Source organism: Psittacula echo (assembly GCF_963264785.1).
Source record: "Psittacula echo genome assembly, chromosome: 4".
NCBI lineage: Eukaryota > Metazoa > Chordata > Aves > Psittaciformes > Psittacidae > Psittacula > Psittacula echo.
Genome location: NC_137738.1, coordinates 107,446,001 through 107,464,428, shown reverse-complemented (window position 1 = coordinate 107,464,428; position 18,428 = coordinate 107,446,001). Strand labels below are relative to the sequence as shown.

Here is an 18,428-nt window from a genome sequence, read left to right as displayed (position 1 = left end):
TCTTGCTGCAGACACTCCTGCTGTTGTCCATCATCTCCCCAGTGTGCTTGAGCTCTGAGCTCTGAGACTGCTTCTAGGCTGGGCAGAATTTTATCTGAATTTTCAGGCCTTGAATACCAAGACAGGATTTGCCAGGTGAAAACAGGCTTGCAATATTCATCTACCTGCAACTTGAAAGAGCATCAATGAAGAACTGTAATATCTGTTGGAACATCATGCCTTTGGATATTGCTTATTTCATTGCAAGAAAACAACCACCAAACCCCAGCAAACCCAAAATTGGGGGTTATCAGTGTCAGAATCCTGAGTGTACAATCTTCCCTCCTCAATTTGCCTTCTCTGGTTTCTCAACAAACAGCAACTTGTAAATCTGGCTTGTGATCCCAAAGGTGCTAATGGAAGTTTGGTCATGAGCTTTTCTGTCCCACACTTGCACTCAGCAGCTTTTTGATGAAAGCTGCCATATAAAAGCACAGGGCAGTTTCAGAAAGTTGAGAAAGGAGATGAAGTGATGGGAGATGAGGTATTTGAAGGCCTCAGCTGCAGGAGACAGCATGTTATCCATGGGACGTTCTTTGGAGCAAATAATTGTAAAATAAATAAATCCAACTGCACAACCATCTCAACGTGCGTCTTTGATTGCACAGCTACTAACAGCAACACACAGAGAGAATAAATATAAGTGAGTGTCCAGATCCCTTCCATGTTAAAATAAGCATTCTTTTCCTTTTGTTCCTCTAGAAGGATGCAGCAGCTGCACCGTATGAGAATGAATAAATAATCAGTTTTGTTTGTATCACAAGCTGTTATCTCAGAGATGAGCAACCCACTGATAGCTGTAGAGTAGTTTAAAGACAGACCAAGTCTTTGCACATATTACATGTGTGGACACAGTATCAGTTTAGAAAAAGGATTTCCAGTAGTATCTTCTTGTGTGGTTTTGTTCTCAGTGGGGGATAATTTATGCTTGGTTTTATGTTGCTTTATTTAATTACGTGCATTTTAAAAATGCATCTGCTTTGCCAATTTACATGCAGTATATGCTGCTTTTGGAAGGCTTTGTAGCTAAATACCCTTCCAGTGAAACTCTTTTCATACCTCTGGAGATGAGTCTTAAAATAGTCTATAAATCCTTTTCATTGAAGCTTTGAAAATGCCTTACGTTGGACGTAGCAAAGCACAGAAGTCTGGAGGTTCAGGGCATAAAGTGGGGCTGTAACTGTTTCAAGGTGAAGAGGAAGCTCAGAGGGAGCAGCAGAATAATTAATACATGAGAAAAGGGATAATAGTAATTTTCCAATCCATCTTTACAAGCAAAGATTAAAGGGAAAACAAGAAGGTGAACAATTACCAAGGGAAGCCACTGTAAAAACCAAGGACATTATTTCATCAGGCAACGGATGAGTGAAGAAACATCTCGCTAAGTGTTTCTAAAGAGCTGATTTTGGGTGGCTGTTCAAATAAATGACTGGTATTTTTGGTGCAAGTACCATCAAATTAAGCAAGAGAGCAGACTCCATAGGATACATGAGTACAGGGTAGGTGAAAACTGGTGTAGAAGAGGTCTAGGAACACGCTTCAGCTCCAGTGCTGTCTCGTGCCTGCTCTCCCCGTTGCCCAGCCACAGCAGATGGTGGTGTGGCACCATCCACACCCAAGCACACATGGCCTGGGCATCATCCACATTACTTGGAGCAGAGCTGGGAGCCAGCTGGGGATGGCAAAGCTATTTCATTGAGGAGAGATCAGTCACAAGAGGAGCACATCTCCTTGTGGCTGTACCTCTCAATGCAGGTGGGTCCGAGCAGCCTGGATCTCCCTCCAGGGTGGCTTTGGCTGGGGTAATAGGACTTGTTTAGGAGCTGTGGTTATATCTGTGCCCGTTTGTCAGTATCTTGTGTATTTGAGTGTGTTAACCCTAGGATAATGGCAGAGGATCATTGTCTTAGTAAACATCTTAAAGAGCTGCTTTCCGCATCTGTGATTTTGCTTTTGAAAAAAACATCAATTATCATAAACACTCACAATCAAAAGAGCTTCCATTTCTTTACGAAATGCCAACTTGCAAAGATCTGCCAGTGCTGGTGGCATTTCTGGAAGGAGATTTAGCACCGTGTTTATGTGTGTGTCAAAGTGCAGGGCTGCAATTTCCCCTGGATTTGCAGCTCATCAGGGACTGTCAGAAACGCCCTGTCATGCTGGACTCATTTTCTTTGGGCTTTTGGGTCCCAGCCGGGAGTGGGAATGTGGTTGCAGGGAGGAAAGGCATCATCCTAGGGACTTGGTTATGGTGGAAAGGCCATGCTAGCATCCCATCTTATGCCTGCTGCAGGAGCCTGGCAGCATCGTGTTGTATAAGGCGAGGCCAGATTTTTTGCATTCTCATGAAATGAAGAATAGCTGGCTGAGTTCAGGGTTTGGATCTGTGCTCTTTGCTGTGGTTTTGGCTTTGGAAAGCAGGATGCTGGCCAGTACGAATTGGTTGAATTTCTCTCCTTTGCAAATGGGGAGGATTTTCTCGTGGTGGGAGTTGAGATTGGCAGGAGGAAACAGTGCTGTGTGGGCAGGGCAGGACACCAGGGCTGCTCAGTTTGATGCTGCGTTTTCAGGAGGCAATTGAGTCTTCAGAAAGTACTGCTCCAGTTGTCCTTGGGCAGTCAGATAGATTGGAGGTCTGGGCTGAGAGCCATGGTGATTTTGCCAGCTTTGTGGAGCGTCTCAGCTTGCCCAGGAGCAGGTAGAGATAAAATGCTGAGAAAATGGAGGAAAAAAGACTGAGGTCTTGGTCAGACACTCTTGATTCACATGAACATCACCTAACTGGGGGGGGGGTAGAGGTCTGCAGAGATCTTCAGTGCCATCTGTAGTGATTGGCAGCAGCTTCTTTGGCTTCTTCTTGTCAGCAGCCTTGGCAGAAAGCTTGGCTTCTCATCATGCAGCCAACATGCACATGTGGTTTTTGCCTTGGGACCTACCTCTTCTGTCTTCTCAGCTCGCTGACATGTTGAACAGGAGGAAGCTAGCAGAGAGTACAGGAGAAATCAGGATCAAAGTCATCTTTGAGAAAGTGAACCTCAGGTGTGTAGTTTCCATATGGAGCCTTTCCCAATGCCAGAATCCGTGCTGTAGCTGGGATGTTTACAGTGTGCAGTATCCCTGTCTGACATCCCAAATTTGTCACTTCATTTCCAGCTGGTCAGTGCAAACCTGTTGTGACAGCCGCACTCCTGATAAAATACACGGCTACAACAGTGATGCTCTTCTGTGGGACCAGGCAGACTTGTCTTCCTCATCTGCATCTCTGGTTGCATTTGCAGAGAAGCAAGTGCCAATCTGATCTAACACCTCAGTTGCAGAGGGAGCAGGGAATGGAGTCAGCCATGGTAAAAAGAGATGTGATTTATTCTCCTTATGCATACCTGAATCTGTACACGCAAAACTCGTTCTAGGGCGTTTAGTAAATAATCTCAGCACTTGCATGCTGATGCATGGAGGGAAGGAACCCTGCTTGTCATGCTTTAAGCCCAACTGGCAACCCAGAACCACGCAGCCGCTCGCTCACTCCCCCCCTTCCTCCCCCCGCTCCCAGAGGGATGAGGAGGAGAATCAAAAGAATGTAACTCCCACAGACTGAGATAAGAACAGTCCAGTAACTAAGGTATAACACAAACCACTGCTGCTACCACCTATAATAATGATGATAAGGGAAGTAACAAGGGGAGAGAATACAACTGCTCACCACCTGCCAACTGATACCCAGCCCAACCCAGCAGTGATCTAACCCTTCCAAGTAACTGCCTCCAGCTTATATACTGGGCATGACATGCTGTAGTATGGAATACCTCTTTGGCTAGTTTGGGTCAGGTGTCCCATCTCTGCTTCCTCCCGGCTTCCCCTCCTCCCTGGCAGAGCATGAGACTCAGAAAGTCCTTGGTCAGGGTAAACGTTACTGAGCAGCAACTAGAAACATCGGTGTTATCAGCGTTGTTCCCAGGCTGAAAGTCAAAAACACAGCACTGCACCAGCTATTAAGAAGGAGAAAAATGACTGCTGCTGCTGAACCGAGGACAATGCTGTATCTGGTAGTCTGCAGGTCTTAAGGTCTGATCTGGGCAACCCTCTTAGTCAGAGGATGTCCAAATTTGTCCAAACTAGGAGTTGAAAATAAATGTCTGATTTCAGAACAGTTTCAGGGATGCTTGGTACCTGCGTGTTTGCTGGAGTTTGCCATTTCCCAAAGTCTTACAACAAAGCTCTTCCTAACCTCTAGTAAGCCAGTTTGGCTGAGTTTTCTTTGTTTTCCTTTCCGCGTTAGCAGACACACGTGCTGCAAGCCTGCAGGTCTGTGGGAGAGCTAGAGAAGTCTTGGCTTCTCATGTGCTTTCTGCAGAAAGGAAAAGCCATCATCAAGGTAGACAGGAAGCAGCCTCCTCAGCTTGAAACAAGGATATGGGATATGGGTGGGTTGAAGAGCATCAGCTCCCAAGTGTGCCAGTCTTGGCTTCCTTGATGGGTGGTGGAGATGATGATGGTGGTACCTCTGGAGCCAAGTCCGAGTGGTCAGACTGGTCACTCATGATACAGGAGATGTGATACCGATTTTCTTCATGGAGAGGGTCTAAACTCCTACTGCTTCTCAATGTGGAGTAGAACATCAGGTTCCTCATTGGGAGCATTGCCCAGATGAAGTGCTGGGCAGATCCCACTCCTGAGGTCAGTGCTGTTCCCATCATGCTAAGCTGAGTTTTTCAAGGGCTTTTCTCCTTGGGACAATGTCAAGCAGAAGGACATAGCCCCGAAGCCTCTGGCTTGAGCACTGCCCTGCAAAGCAGGAGACATGCTGCACTGAATCTTATTGATAAAACATCCCGAATTGGTGCCAAAAAAAGGGATTGACAGTGTTGTAAATCTGCATCCTCCCTGGAGGCCTGTGCTGGCAGGAGCAATCAAGCTTTTTGCTTCAAAGTATAGATTAAGGTCAACTCTTCAGGTGGAAGAGGCAGATGCATTTGGCTCCTGCATCTTCAGCACTGTGTTTCTCAGCTGCATGGTTTAAGGGTGCTCATGGTATCGCCATCCCCACTTACTCTATGGTGCTATTTTTCCCCAGCCCAATTGGGTTGAATTTGCATGTATTTGGGAATGATGGAAATGGATTCTTTTCCTGAGACCTTGTCCTTTGTCTCCCCAGATTATCCAGCTCTCCTAAGGGCATCCTTCTGGCTTTTTATCTAAAAAAGACCTGATGTGAGCAATGAGGTTCCCAGTTCTTGCAGAGTTTGCTCTTTGTCCAGAAATAAATCCAGTTCACCAAGTTGAGTTGTCAGAACTTCTCCAAGGGCATAGACATTCTTCATGTTTTCACTGCCAAATTACATGTGACACTTAATTTAAAGCTTAAGTGTAAAGCCTCACTAGTAAGGAGATTGCTGGAAGATATTGATTTTACTGCATTTCTGTATTTATGTATAAAAATGTACTATAAAGCATTGGTTAATGGCATTATTGCTGGGCAGACTCTGGATTTATGCTCTGGTTTGGTTCTCTCTAATGTTTTCAAGATCCATTTGGCCAGCATGGCTATGAACAACAGCAGGAGCAAATGGGTTTTCATAGAGTTGTGGGGGTTTGTGCTCCTTGAGTTGAAAAAAAAAACAAACACATTGTGGAACTGAATCGCCTTGAATTGATTTGCTGAAAGGAGCAGAAACTTCTAATGTGATGTGTCCAGTGCTTGGGAGGCGTTTTAGGTCTTGAAGTTTGTCTCAGAAGTTTGCGGGCTGTTAAGGAGGGCCATGATTTTGAGCTGGGGCCATTTACCTGATGGCAAAGTGTTTTAAAAGAATTATTCAAGGAACAGCCCCAAATAACCAAAACAAGACAACCAAAAGTAAAGAAACTGGTATAGTTTTGAGTCTGGAGGGGCTGGAGTTTGTGTGCAGGTCCTACCACTGATGTTCTGCTCAGTGTTAACATTTGCTGTAAGGGAAGGTGGCTTTTTGGTAAATGCATTTGAGTCTCTCTTGTAGCTCACTTGGCTGATTTTGTGTCCTCCTTGCTATTTTAATTTCCTTGGGTATGGGTAACTGCTGACTCTGTTCTGTTGGAGCACAGCGTTTCAGCTTTGCTGAGGGAACATCTTTTGCTGGGTTTTGACAGAGTGCTTGGCTCAAGACCATTGAGAGACAAGATTGTGGCAAAATCAGTCATTTAAGATGATGAAAGAGCAGGAGAAGTAGCCCTGAGAGAGTGAGAGCTGGTCTGTTTGAAAAAGAACAGAAAGAGGGTTTGTTTATGGCACCTCTGTGCTGTTCTGGGGCGAATGAAGCCCACCAGGTGTTCCTTGGTGCTACTGGGAGCTGGAGGCACACTCACAGGGAACAAGTTGTTAACATTTGAAAGTGAACAGCTCAGAGGATGTCTTCCCTTACCCTTGATGCCTTCAAATCCGGCAGAGTTGCTTGTACCGGTGACAGCTCAGGTCTGAGGCACATCCCTGTGACCTGGATGATGCAGAACTTAATGTTGGTGACTTGAAAGTCCCTTTTGGCTTAAATTACTGCTGTCAACCCCACCAGCCATCTGCCAGAAGTTCTCCAGAAAGCATTTAGAGTTCAACCGGTGCCATGAAGTTTTAACTCATGGCTTTGTAATTTGGTCTGAGTTGTCATTTCACAGCTCTGTTATGGTGCTGTGTGATGAAAGACTTCCATAGGAGGGGTGGCTCCATCAAGTCTCCTGGTCCACCATATAAGGAGATCACACAGAATTATCAAGAGGACCTCTGGCTTGTAAATCCCTGAATTTGGCAACATAGCATGCCTCTTGTCTGTAGTTTTGATCTGGATTTTAAGTGTGTGATGAAGTCATGAAAAATTGCTAAATCTCATTTCATGCCATGTGAAGGTGAGGCTTGGACTTCTTTTGTATTTTGCTGCTTTAATAACTCTTCTTTTTTTACCTGGCCTAACAGGCTTCTGAGTACATTTGTACCTATAATGTCCATTTCATGCCTGAGAAATCTGGTGGTTTTAGAGGCCCATTGAAATGTAAAAACTTTAGAAGAGATAGAAATCATGTTTCAAGTCCCTGAATCAAATACTCTTCCCATTCTCCCTAACCTGTTTTAGAAGATGAGTTGCTTGTATTAAAGCAGAAGTTTCCCAAAAAATTACTTTTATCTTTCTGAAGAGTTTTATTTTCTTTCTAATAATGCGATGCCCTCGTTTCCACAGCTTGGGATGCAGTGTGTGCAGTCAAGATCAAAACCTGGCCTTGCCTGGGGAAGCACCGTGCTTGAACTGTCTCAGGGGGACAGAGAGATGGGAGGAAGATTCTGAATCTGGGCCCCATCGCTTCCATCTCAGCTCGCTGCCTGCAGGTCCCCACATGCTTCCTTGGTGTAGTTACCCAGGGGAAAGCACAGGAATTTACAAAAGCTGCTGAACAGTTGTCTGGTGACAGTTAGCTGCATCCTCAAAGAGCTGTAAATCAGGATAGTTTCTTTGAAAACAAGCCATCAAAGACAACAGCTTTAAGTTGCTTCTAACTTTTGCTGGAGCTAATGTGATTAATTGAATGTGCTTATCAAGGCTTGGAGATTACCAGGCTCCTTTGTAGCATCCTTCTCTTTTGGAAGAGTTTAATGCCAGTGCACTGATCTATCTGTCCTCTGGAGTCCCCAGTTTCAGATGTTTCAAGCAGGATTCTCTTCACTTTCTCAATTGACAGTAGTTGTGTTATGTTATTGTTCAGCATGTTATAGGAAAACAAGTAAATCAATAAAGCTTGCTGGGTTTTTTTCTTGGGATCTATAAATTTACAGGCTGCTTAAATCTTAAATACACCCAGATGAAAGGCAGGAGGATACCTATTTTCTGTGAAATGCAAAAGCTGAACACTGGTACTTCCAGACCGGCAAAGCTTCAGACTTTGTGGAGTAACCAGAAATGTGACCATTGCAGAACTTGTGCTGAGTTTTGCTGACTGTCCAGATCTTTACAACACAAGAAGGCGGGTCTGACTCAAAGCTCAAGTGAAAAACCGTCTTGACTTTGTTGGGTTGCTGGACGCGTGAGCTGGTACTCACTTCCCAGCACATTGGTTTCTGCTGCTCAGCCTGCTGGCGCTAGCACTTCTTTTGTCCTTTAGCCATCCACACATCTTCGATTGTCAAAGCAGGACCTTCCCTAGAAAGCGTATCAATTTACTATGGACTCAATCCAGCTTCTGCTAATCCTAATGACTTAGACACCCACAGGCTTCAATGAGATCGGGCTTTCTGAGGAGATACCATCATAACAGCAGACACAGTGTGGCACATGCTGTTTAGCAGAAGGCTAAATTATGTATTGGTGTTGGTTTTAATAAGGTTGCAAACATCCTAGAATGTGGGATCTGCAATGGGAGGAGAAAAATGGTGGTCACAAGACTTCAGCAGGGGAAACATAAGAATGACATGGACCTGTTAGAGCAAGTCTAGAGGAGGCCATGAAGATGCTCCGGGGGCTGGAGCACCTCTCCTATGGAGACAGGCTGAGAGCTGGATTTGTTCAACCTGGAGAAAAGAAGGCTCTGGGGAGACCTTAGGGCAGATTCCAGTGCAGATTGACAATGAAGAATAAGACTTAAATTCTCCTGTCAACAATTTGGGGACCACTCTGGCTCCTCTCCTTTCCAGAGGATGCCTGCAGCATGTTGGGTTCGGTGACACTTCAACAGAGGTGGTTTTCTCAATGCCCATGTTGGCCTCCTTGTGTCCAGGTCTTCCTTGGCCTCCTGGGCCAGTGCCATAGGGCCATAATGTTGCCAGACCTCCTGGATTTTTTATTCCTGTCTTATCGGCTGCCTCCCCTGAATCAGTGTGTGGAGTTGCCACCTCTCCCTCTTCCTTCCTCATTGCCCATTCCCACTGTGATTCCTGCAACCTCTCTTATCCAGCAGTTCCCAGATAAAGATACCCTCAGGAGCATCTGCTGGCTCACACTAACTCTGAAAGTAAATACAAACGCCACACTGATTTTTGTCATGCTTCTCCACCTTGAAAAGGAGAAATTCCTGCACCAGCACTGGCTGTCTGCCTTTGCCTTCTCCTGTGGGCACTAATTGCCTCGCAGCCCTCCTGGGGTGGGAGTGCTGCTTGCTCTGCTCTGCCCCTGCTCCACCATGGCTTAGAGCTGCGTAATTTGTTCACCTCCCTGCAGTAAACTGTTCGTGCTTTTGATGGATCTTCAGTGAAATATTTTAATGCGTTCTTGTTGAATGTTCCATTCCCCCCCAGCAGCTATTGACAGATGAAAGCACTAATGCTGGCTTTACATGGGAATTTAATTGTAGCAGCTGTCATGCAGATCCCCAATACAAATATTTTCCACTGTTAATGGTTTCACTGTGGCCTTTTTTTGTGTGATCAAATGTAATCTTATTTAATGGAGTTTTATTGCCGTGGTGCTTTATTCTTTTCACCAGGCTGGACTTTATTTTTAAATCAAGAGAGATTGTTCAGAAGCAAGCCAGAAATATGACTGAAGGGATTGAATGGGATGGGAAGCCCGGGATGAACTGAGTGACTATAGATCAGCTAGGGCAGGCAAAGTGTAAGAGCAAGAGCAGGAAAGGGGCCAGTGTGGAAGGGGCAGTCAAGAAGAGGGAGAAATTCAGTATGAGTTTACAAACGTATGGCTGGGGATAAGAGAAACTGCACTGGGAGGAGTTGGAAGAGTTTTGAGAGAGGGAGGCCTTGCAGATGAGTTGTGTCCAAGGCAGAAATCATGGGTAATTGCAGAAACAATTCAGTTGAGAGCAGCACTGGAGACATGCGGCAAGGGCCACTTCTTCAGTGGCCACAGGTGAGTCTGGCTGTGGATGTGTGTTTCCCTCCCATCATTACTGCAGTGCATGCAAGGGCAGGTGACCACAGGCACAGCTGTTGTAGCTGGGTCCTGGCATCATGGAGTGGGCTTGGCTTTTGGCAGCCCTGCAAGATGGCCAGGAGGCTGCAGATAGGAACTGGCTGGAAGGCGGAACTGGCGCTAGAGTGAGCTGGTCCTTTTTGCTTAGAAACAGGTTATGAAGCAGTGCCAAAATGCTGCGCACACACAGCTGGAGCGTGCAGCCCCTGCGTCTCTTCTCTGGGTACATACAGCCACTATAATGATCGCGTGTTCATTTCTTAGGTTGTCCGCACAGAGAAGAACAGCCTGAACAACAGGTTCCTGCCGTGGGATGAGATTGAGACGGAGGCCATCCTGTCCATTGATGATGATGCTCACCTTCGCCACGACGAGATCATGTTTGGGTTCCGGTGAGTAGCCTTTGCACATGTAGCCTTTGGACTGATGTTCCCTGCTGTTTTCCACATCTAGGATCTGCTCAAATGCAGTATGGCCTCGTGACTAAAGCCAGGGCCAGATTTAGGTCTAGCACATCTCTTCCCATGGCTTTCCAACTCAATTTCTTGGAGGAGTATTATGCTCTAATGAACTGTTTAACAAGTGCAGGCAGGTGGGCTGATTTCAGGCTGTCCAGACAACCCCAAATCTCACGCTTCTTAACCTCAACTCTTCGGCTTTTGCTGTGTTGATAATGTTCCCTAAATGGCTTTGGAGGTGCCTGGCTTCCTAGGGTGGAAGGAAACAGGAAAACAAATCCAAGAGGCTGTTGCACTCCATCCTTCACATGCCATTGGCAAGGCCAGGGCATTCGCAGCCACTGAAAGACATGGTGCTCGTGTGCTCACAGTGGGCTGCCATCCTCTGCTCCGTGTGACATTGGGATGTGACAGCGATTTTGCATGTGTTTTGCAGAGCATGGAAAAGAGAGATCTTACACAGAAAAGGCTGGTGCTTATTGCTGTTATTCCCACCCCCTTTCTGCTCCAGCATCTACGTTTTCCTTTGACTTTGCCCTGGCAAAATACTTCCCTGATTACGGGGCTAAGGGAGAAAGCAGTTATGTGGGCTCTGCCATGGGAGGTCTCTGCAGGCTGCTCCTGCAGCTCATACAGCTCAACCTCACTGACTGCCAAAGAGGCACTGGGCAGTGAGGATGGCACAAGGAGAGCACTGGAGCTCATATAGCTGCAGCTCGTCAGCCCACCGAGCCAGGAGCAGGGGCTGTGACGGCTGCTTAGAGCTGTCTGGGGCGCTGGTGACAGGGCCCAGCTCACTCCTCTCACCAAAACATGTTGGCTCATGTCTGGGGGGAAGATTAAAAGGCACAAAACAGGCTCTCTCTGAGAGATGAGAAATGAAGTGTTAAAGTGATTAAAGCAGGGGAGTAGGCGTCAGGACTCCCGGCTTCCCTTCCATGCCCTGTTTCAGGGTCTTTATCTGGACTTGGCTGTTTTCTCATCCTCTGGTCTCCGTTTTCCTTCGCTCACACACAGCCCCTGGCTGAGGCTTTACAGATTAGCCCTGGAGAGCATCAAATGAAAATTATAAGCGTCATGTATTATTCCCACTCATAGCCCTGCTTATGAACGCCTGGGTCTTACAAAGCCTCCCTGTGTTAGCATACTCAGCCAGGGAAGAGATGGTGTCCCGGCGACTGAGTGAACCTCTGCCCATAACAACTGTGTTCTGTTGAAACTTTGCTTTGGGCTGTAGTTCTCAGGGCCAAAAGCCTCTTCTTGCTCTCTTCACTGCTCAGGAGCAAAGTAGAGGCGAGCACCCTGAGCAAACCTCTCAGAGGAGCACACCCAAAACAATTCTCCAAAGAAATCCTTATTTTTGTGGCTGAACTGGGAAGAAGAAAGTGTCGCGCTCCTAGGAAAGTGAGACGTGGGAGAAGTGAAAGGGAACGAGTAGTTTCAACTCCAGCTTTTCAAAATGATCACACTGTATTAACAGAAACTGCAGCGAACAAGTGCTTGTGGGGAGGATGGCACCAGGGAAGCTGCTGGCAGTGTTAGTTACTCAGTTTTTGTTACCAGGTTATATCAGAGTTTCATTATTTGAGTGGAGGATATAATAATGAACGTGTCTTTGCTCCTGACTGTGTGTAATGAACGCTCAGGGACATTGGAACCATGGTCTCTTTGGCAGGCCATGGCTGCCCTGCAGCCATCACTTCTGTAGCTCGCCACAGGAACAGGAGATGTGGGAGGAACTTGAGTGGGATGTGAGGGGGGGCTGTGGGAGGAACATCACTCTGTCCCATATGGTATCCTTGTCTCCAAACTGGAGAGGCATGGATTTGATAGATTGACCACTCATTGGATAAGAAATTGGCTGGATGGTCGCACTGAGAGAGTTGTTGTCAATGGCTCGATGTCCAAGTGGAGACCAGTGTCAAGTGATGTTCCTCAGGGGTCGGTGTTGTCACCGATGCTGTTCAACGTCTTTGTAGGCAACATGGACAGTGGGATAGAGCACACCCTCAGTGAGTTTGCTGGCAACACTAAGCTGTGTGGTGCAGTGGACATGCTGGAGGGAAGGGATGTCATCCAGAGGGACCTGAACAGGCTGGAGAGGTGGGACAGTGCAAACCTCAAACTAATTTTGGGCCACGGGGGTTTTCTGTTAGTTTTCTTTTAAAGCTACAGAACAGTACTTATGGGTTAGAAAACCCCTAATTTATGAGCTAAAAGCACTTTCCCTGTGAATGAGTAACTTGAATGTGCCTCTTGGAGAGGACCAAGGTGAGAAGCTCAGCTTTGTACTAAGCAGCACTGGTCTGTGTTTGGGAGAGCTAACTGAGGGATGCTTCAGTTCACATCCTACAGTTTTTAACTTTTAGCAGGAGAAGGTCAACAAATCCTTCCTGTCTATTAAAGCTGACATTTCTGTGTTCAGCCCTTTCCTGCCCTAGAATAGGAGGAGGAGTTATCTTAGGGTGAGCCCTTCTCCACGTGTCACTCAGGCAGCTGGAGTGGCCAGTCGGCCCCTCCTTCCCACAGTGGAGCTTTGGTCTGTGGAGGTGGGTGAGCTTGCATTGAGCAGCCTGTGTAAAAAGACATCTTTTGCATGTTGGAATTTTCTGTATTTTTGTTTTAATAATTAAATGGACATTAAAGAAGTCCATTTAAACATCAGGTTTAAATGATGTTTTCCTTTTCGCTCAAACTACAATGTCTACAGGCCATTCTTTGGAGAAGCAGTTGCCAAACCTTTGATGTATAGGCATCTCCATCACTTGCAACCCCCTTTGCAAGTGAGTCTGTTGGTGTCGAGGGCATAGTCCTGAGTGCAGTGGTTCTCCTCCAGAGCCGTCCTCATCTCCAGACGGGCTCCCTGTGTGTCTCACTGAAAGGCTTTGTGTTTGCAGTGTCTGGAGAGAGGCAAGGGACCGCATTGTTGGCTTCCCAGGGCGCTACCACGCGTGGGACATCCCCCATCAGTCCTGGCTCTACAACTCCAACTACTCTTGTGAGCTGTCTATGGTGCTTACTGGTGCTGCCTTCTTCCATAAGGTAAGATACACAAACCCCTGAGCTTCCCCTTCCTTCTCAGAGTAACCAGAGTCTGTGTGTTTGTGGGAATGCTGGGGTTTTTTAAAGAACACATTTTGGAGCTCACAGCTCCTTTTTCCTCGCTTCCTGCAAACTGAGACACAGCCAGCAACTGGTGTGTGGCCCAGCAAACACTCTCCTCAAGAAGCAGCATATGTTCGAGCCACATGAGAAGCACCACAGCGTTGAAGCAGGCGGATGAAGTGCAGGGCCGAGCGTACTCCAATGATGCTGTTGGTCATGGTGAGGGTGAGGCAAGCCATAGGGTTTGCGTGCCCTGTGTTCTTACTGTAGCACCTTGAATCTTACAGACTCCAAGTGTTACAAGGGGTAATTCACAGGGAAGCTGTGGGTTCTTGTGGCTGTGTGCTGGCACGGGCTGGCTGGTAGGTGTGGTTGGTGGCTGGTTTATGTTGGAAGGCAGCAGTGAAGAAAGTGGCTCTATGACATGTGCCTCTGTTGGAGTGGTGACAGCAGGCAAACAGACCTTGAGAAAAGGATGAAGTGTTTTCCAAGGGGACTGTCCTGAGCTGTCATATCACACTGGGAAGGTTATCCACCAGCTCCTGCTGCTGTGCTGACTCTGCAGTAGCAAAGGCAACAAGATCTGAGGGGGCTGAAACCACCGTTCCTCAATTTCTGAGGTTACAGGAGCTTCAGGACTCAGTGAAGCTGATGGCTCTGGGATAGACTTGCTGCTGCTATGGCTACAGCAGATCTCCTTGGATGAGCTCCATTATGGGCAGTCTGTCTGCTGGCACCCTTGAGCTCCAAGTCTGATACATCCCAGCATGTGGTCTGGGTACTCACTTGTGGTGCCACGATTGCTCCAGGTCTGGTGCAGATGGCACCAGCAATGGGTGGGCACTTGCTGCATGGAACCACCTTGAGCAACTTTGTGCCTTTGTGTCCTCTCCAGTACTATGCCTACCTGTACTCCTATGTGATGCCGCAGGCCATCCGCGACATGGTGGACGAATACATCAACTGTGAGGACATCGCCATGAACTTCCTGGTCTCTCACCTGACAAGAAAACCTCCCATAAAGGTAAAGCACCAGGCAGGAATTTGTGCTATTTAGCGATTGGATTGATGGCTTTCAAAGGCAAGCAGTGTGTTAGGTGCTGTGCTCGGGGGTGCAACCCGGATCCCTTCCTCTCCTCTCAGCACAGCCTGGTGCAGAAGCTGTATCATGCAGCACGTGCTGCCCTTACTGGAATCTGGCTGTGTCATGTCTCTGAAGCACTGTGCTGCAAGAGTGATGTGCTCAAAGCTGTCAGCGTGTCCCCTCTCCTCACCTTGGGGAGATGTTGTGTGTGCGTGTGTTCAAAAAGGTGTGAAAACTCAGTACAGCCCTTAGAAGCAGTCAAATCCCCACCATGGTGAGCAGATGAATTGGGGTTTGACTTATGCTGCAGCTCAGACCAGACGCTTTCTTGGCTCAGCAAAGGCCCTTCTGTGCAGCTGATCCAAAAAAGACAAATTGCCTTTTTTCTGTAACACACAGCCCAAGGAGGAATGATTTCCTTGCTGATTTTGTGCAGCTTGCCAGGGACGTTTAAGCTCACCCGCATGTGGAGCGCTGTTGGTCCAAACGCTGCAGCCCAGCTGAAATTGCCTTGCCCTGTGTTAACAAATGTCACAGTTCTGAGCGTGAATTTCAGATGCAGAATATTCTGCTCTTTGCCAAAATGGGTTTTGACAAACTGCTCATTACAGCCCTGCATATGTCTCACCATGGCAAGCCACCTGCCTTGGAGATGGGTCTTGGCTGTAAACATGATGGATAGGGTTTTTTGTGTGGTGTTTTTCACATCTGGGGCTATAGCGAAGTGGGGGTTGTAGAGTTCAGTGCAGCTGAGAGGAGAATCAGACCAAACCCAAAGGCCATTGTAATGGGATGTCTGATTCAAGACAGACAAGTAGGCCCTTTAATAAGCGAGTGGTCCCTCAGCACCTCCTGAAAACTGGATCCCCCTCCATAGATCTTACTTAGGTGCCTAAAAATTGCTAAATCTTATGTAGCCAGGTCGAGGGAGGGGATTCTCCCCTTCTGCTCCACCTGGTGAGACCCACCCCTGCAGTCCTGCATCCAGTGAGGGGCCCCAACACAAGACGGATGTGGAGCTGTTGGAGTGAGTCCGGAGGAGGCCACAAAGATGCTCCAAGGGCTGGAGCACCTCTGCTATGGAGACAGGCTGAGAGAGCTGGGCTTGTTCAGCCTGGAGAAGAGAAGGCTCCAGGGAGACCTTAGAGCAGCTTCCAGTGCCTGAAGCAGCTGACAAGAAAGCTGGAGAGGGGCTTTCGACAAGGGCCTGTAGGTACAGGACAAGGGGGAATGGCTTTAACCTGACAGAGGGGAGATTGAGATGAGATCTTTGGCAAAGTTGTTCCCTGTGAGGGTGGTGAGGCCCTGGCACAGGTTGCCCAGAGAAGCTGTGGCTGCCCCATCCCTGGCCGTGTTCAAGGCCAGGCTGGACGGGGCTTGGAGCAAGGAGCAACCTTATTTAGTGGAAGGTGTCCCTGCCCTTGTCAGGGGGTTGGAAGTGGATGAGCTTTAAGGTCCCACCCAAACCATTCTGTGATTGTGCCTGAAGGGAAGGAGTTCCTTTCTGAGTCTTTTTTTCCTGAAACAGCTTCTCAAACGTTAAACCAGAAAAAGGTAGCTAAGCATTAGTAGGTAATTCGGCCCCGCTTTATGTCTCTGCTCTGACAGACCATGGCCATCTTCACCTGGACACCCTCCGAAGCAATCCCAGCAGCCATAAGAGCACAGCCAAATCCGTGCGCTGTCACAGTGACAGTGTGTGGCCTGTCACACAGGACATCTAGCCAGGCCCCACTGTGCAATGCACTGGGCACAGGCAGGGTGTCCCCCAAGCCGGGCTGCTGCAGGCAGCGTGTCAGTGACCATCTTTGTCCCTCTCATTGCAGGTGACCTCCCGCTGGACTTTCCGCTGCCCTGGGTGCCCTCAGGCGCTTTCACACGATGACTCTCACTTCCACGAGCGACACAAGTGCATCAACTTCTTTGTCAAGGTGTACGGGTACATGCCCCTGTTGTACACCCAGTTCCGCGTGGACTCGGTCCTCTTCAAGACCCGCCTGCCCCACGACAAGACAAAATGCTTCAAGTTCATCTAGCAGTGGAAGGCAGCCGGGCGCTCCCGGCTCTCCAAGCTCTGGCCGAGGCGGGTGAGGGCACAGGGTGGCTTTTCTGACGGGGCTGCGAGGGCAAAACACCTTTTGCTATTGACTCCGGCCTCCATCCTGCGGAGCAAAAGGGACGTCCTGGATTTGGATGGGCATGTTTCCCCCTCCTTTCCCACTCTGCCCACGGCGACTCAACCGAGCAGCAGGGAACAGGATCTCACGGCTTCTGTAAAGACACTCCCTAGGATCGTACACTGAGGAATGGCCCATTGGCTGGTGGCTCTGCCCCTTCGCTAGCCAAGGGCAACCATCCTTTTTAATTATAATTATTGTTATTTAAAATGAAAGTGGTTTAGATTTCCCGCGTGAGGGTTTTCTGTTTTTTAAAATCCTTTTCTTTGTCTCCTCCCTGCCCACTCTCTTTTCCCCTCTGGATCTGTCTGTCTGCTCAAGGGGGACCATAGCAAGGCCAGGTTGGAGGTGTTTTACTGCAGAGAGGTTATTCCAACATCAAGGCAGCTCTGGTCATCACCGTTGTCTCCATCCTTTCTGCTGTGGGGCAGCCCTTCTCCCCTCTCGCACACCCCATCCTGGCTCGTCTTGCCTTGTGGCTACTACTGAGGACTGTCAGGTGTCATCTGCTGGTCACAAGCTCTGTGCTGTGCTCTGCTTGCCACCCTCAGCTCTGCCCTCGGAGAAGGGTGAGAAGGGAAGAGGTTTGGCCCTGGAGGGTCCTTCCCGGGCTTCTGGCACCACACTGGGCCTCAGGCTGCAGCCACAGGGGAGTTCAGTTGCTGCAGTCTCCGTTCTCGGTGTCCTTTCCACTCCATGCAGCGCACAGGCTCTGGAGACAGGGAGCATGCCTGGGGCTTAGGAGTGATCCTTCTGCAGCACAGTGGGGGCTGGCAGTGCCCCAGGCTCATGCATTTAGGTGGGCTGCCTTGGCCGGTGTTTTTCTACAGGTACTGCAGCGTTGGAGAGTCTCAGGATTTGGCCTGGGCTTTCCACAAGAGCTTTGGGACTTTTCCTCCTGCCCTTCAGGGCATCATTCACTGGCCCTGGAGAGCTGCTCCAGTAGTACCCCAAGATCTGCTACACGAGCGTTTGCTGGTAAAATAAACCTCTTTCCCAAAAGCATCCAAGTGTGGACATGGGTGCTGAGCACTGGCTCTTCAGGTGCCTGGTCCCTGCTAGGGGAGTGGGCACAATGCAGCTCTTGGTGCCAGTGTGATGGGTGTCAGGGTCTCGGGGCCTTCTCTTGAGACGATTTGCATTTTGCAGGGTGGAGGAAGGAGAAGACACTAACCCCAATCTGTGCGCAGCCAAGCAGAGCCGAAGCAAAGTGCCTGCCTGGCCTCGTGTGCCAGGGCCTGGGCTGCACCATGGGCTGGGGTCTCTGCTCTGCCTCATCTCTCATATCACATCCCGGAGCAAAACTTGCCCGTGTTGGGTTTGCCCATGGGCCTCAGCATAACTGCCTTAAACCCCATCCTGTCCTCCCCCAAGGTTAACCCCACCCAGAGCTTTCCTTCATGGGAGCTGGGAGATGCTGCTGGGATTGTGCTCAAGGGCTCTTTAAAGCTTGTCCCTTCTTGTGCGAAGCTCTCCCTCGGTGCATCCCAGATGCTTAAGAGCAGCCTGGAGAAGCTCTGGCTGGTTTGATGGGAAGGTGAAATGTGATTCACATCAGTGTCCCTGGTTTTCCAAGCCCCATGCAGCTCAGCATCCTGCGCCCTGCAGCAGCAGGCTGTTACCCTGGTTGTATGGCTGGTGTGTCCTGGAACAGGAGCAGGGAGGGTCCATCTGCCTCTCCTGCAGCCTGCCC

General features: G+C 48.6%; 1 protein-coding gene across 1 annotated transcript in view; it reads left to right on the top strand.

The window, feature by feature from the left end:
* EXTL3 (exostosin like glycosyltransferase 3) overlaps nucleotides 1–16,886 on the top strand; it is a 36,748-nt gene extending 19,862 nt beyond the window's left edge. Inside the window, exons 2-5 of the mRNA XM_080616354.1 lie at nucleotides 10,176–10,303; nucleotides 13,267–13,411; nucleotides 14,370–14,498; nucleotides 16,385–16,886. Coding sequence (XP_080472480.1) covers nucleotides 10,176–10,303; nucleotides 13,267–13,411; nucleotides 14,370–14,498; nucleotides 16,385–16,594 — 612 coding nt within the window. The 3' untranslated portion in view covers nucleotides 16,595–16,886. The remainder of the gene's footprint in view (nucleotides 1–10,175; nucleotides 10,304–13,266; nucleotides 13,412–14,369; nucleotides 14,499–16,384) is intronic.
* The last annotated feature ends 1,542 nt before the right edge of the window (nucleotides 16,887–18,428 follow it).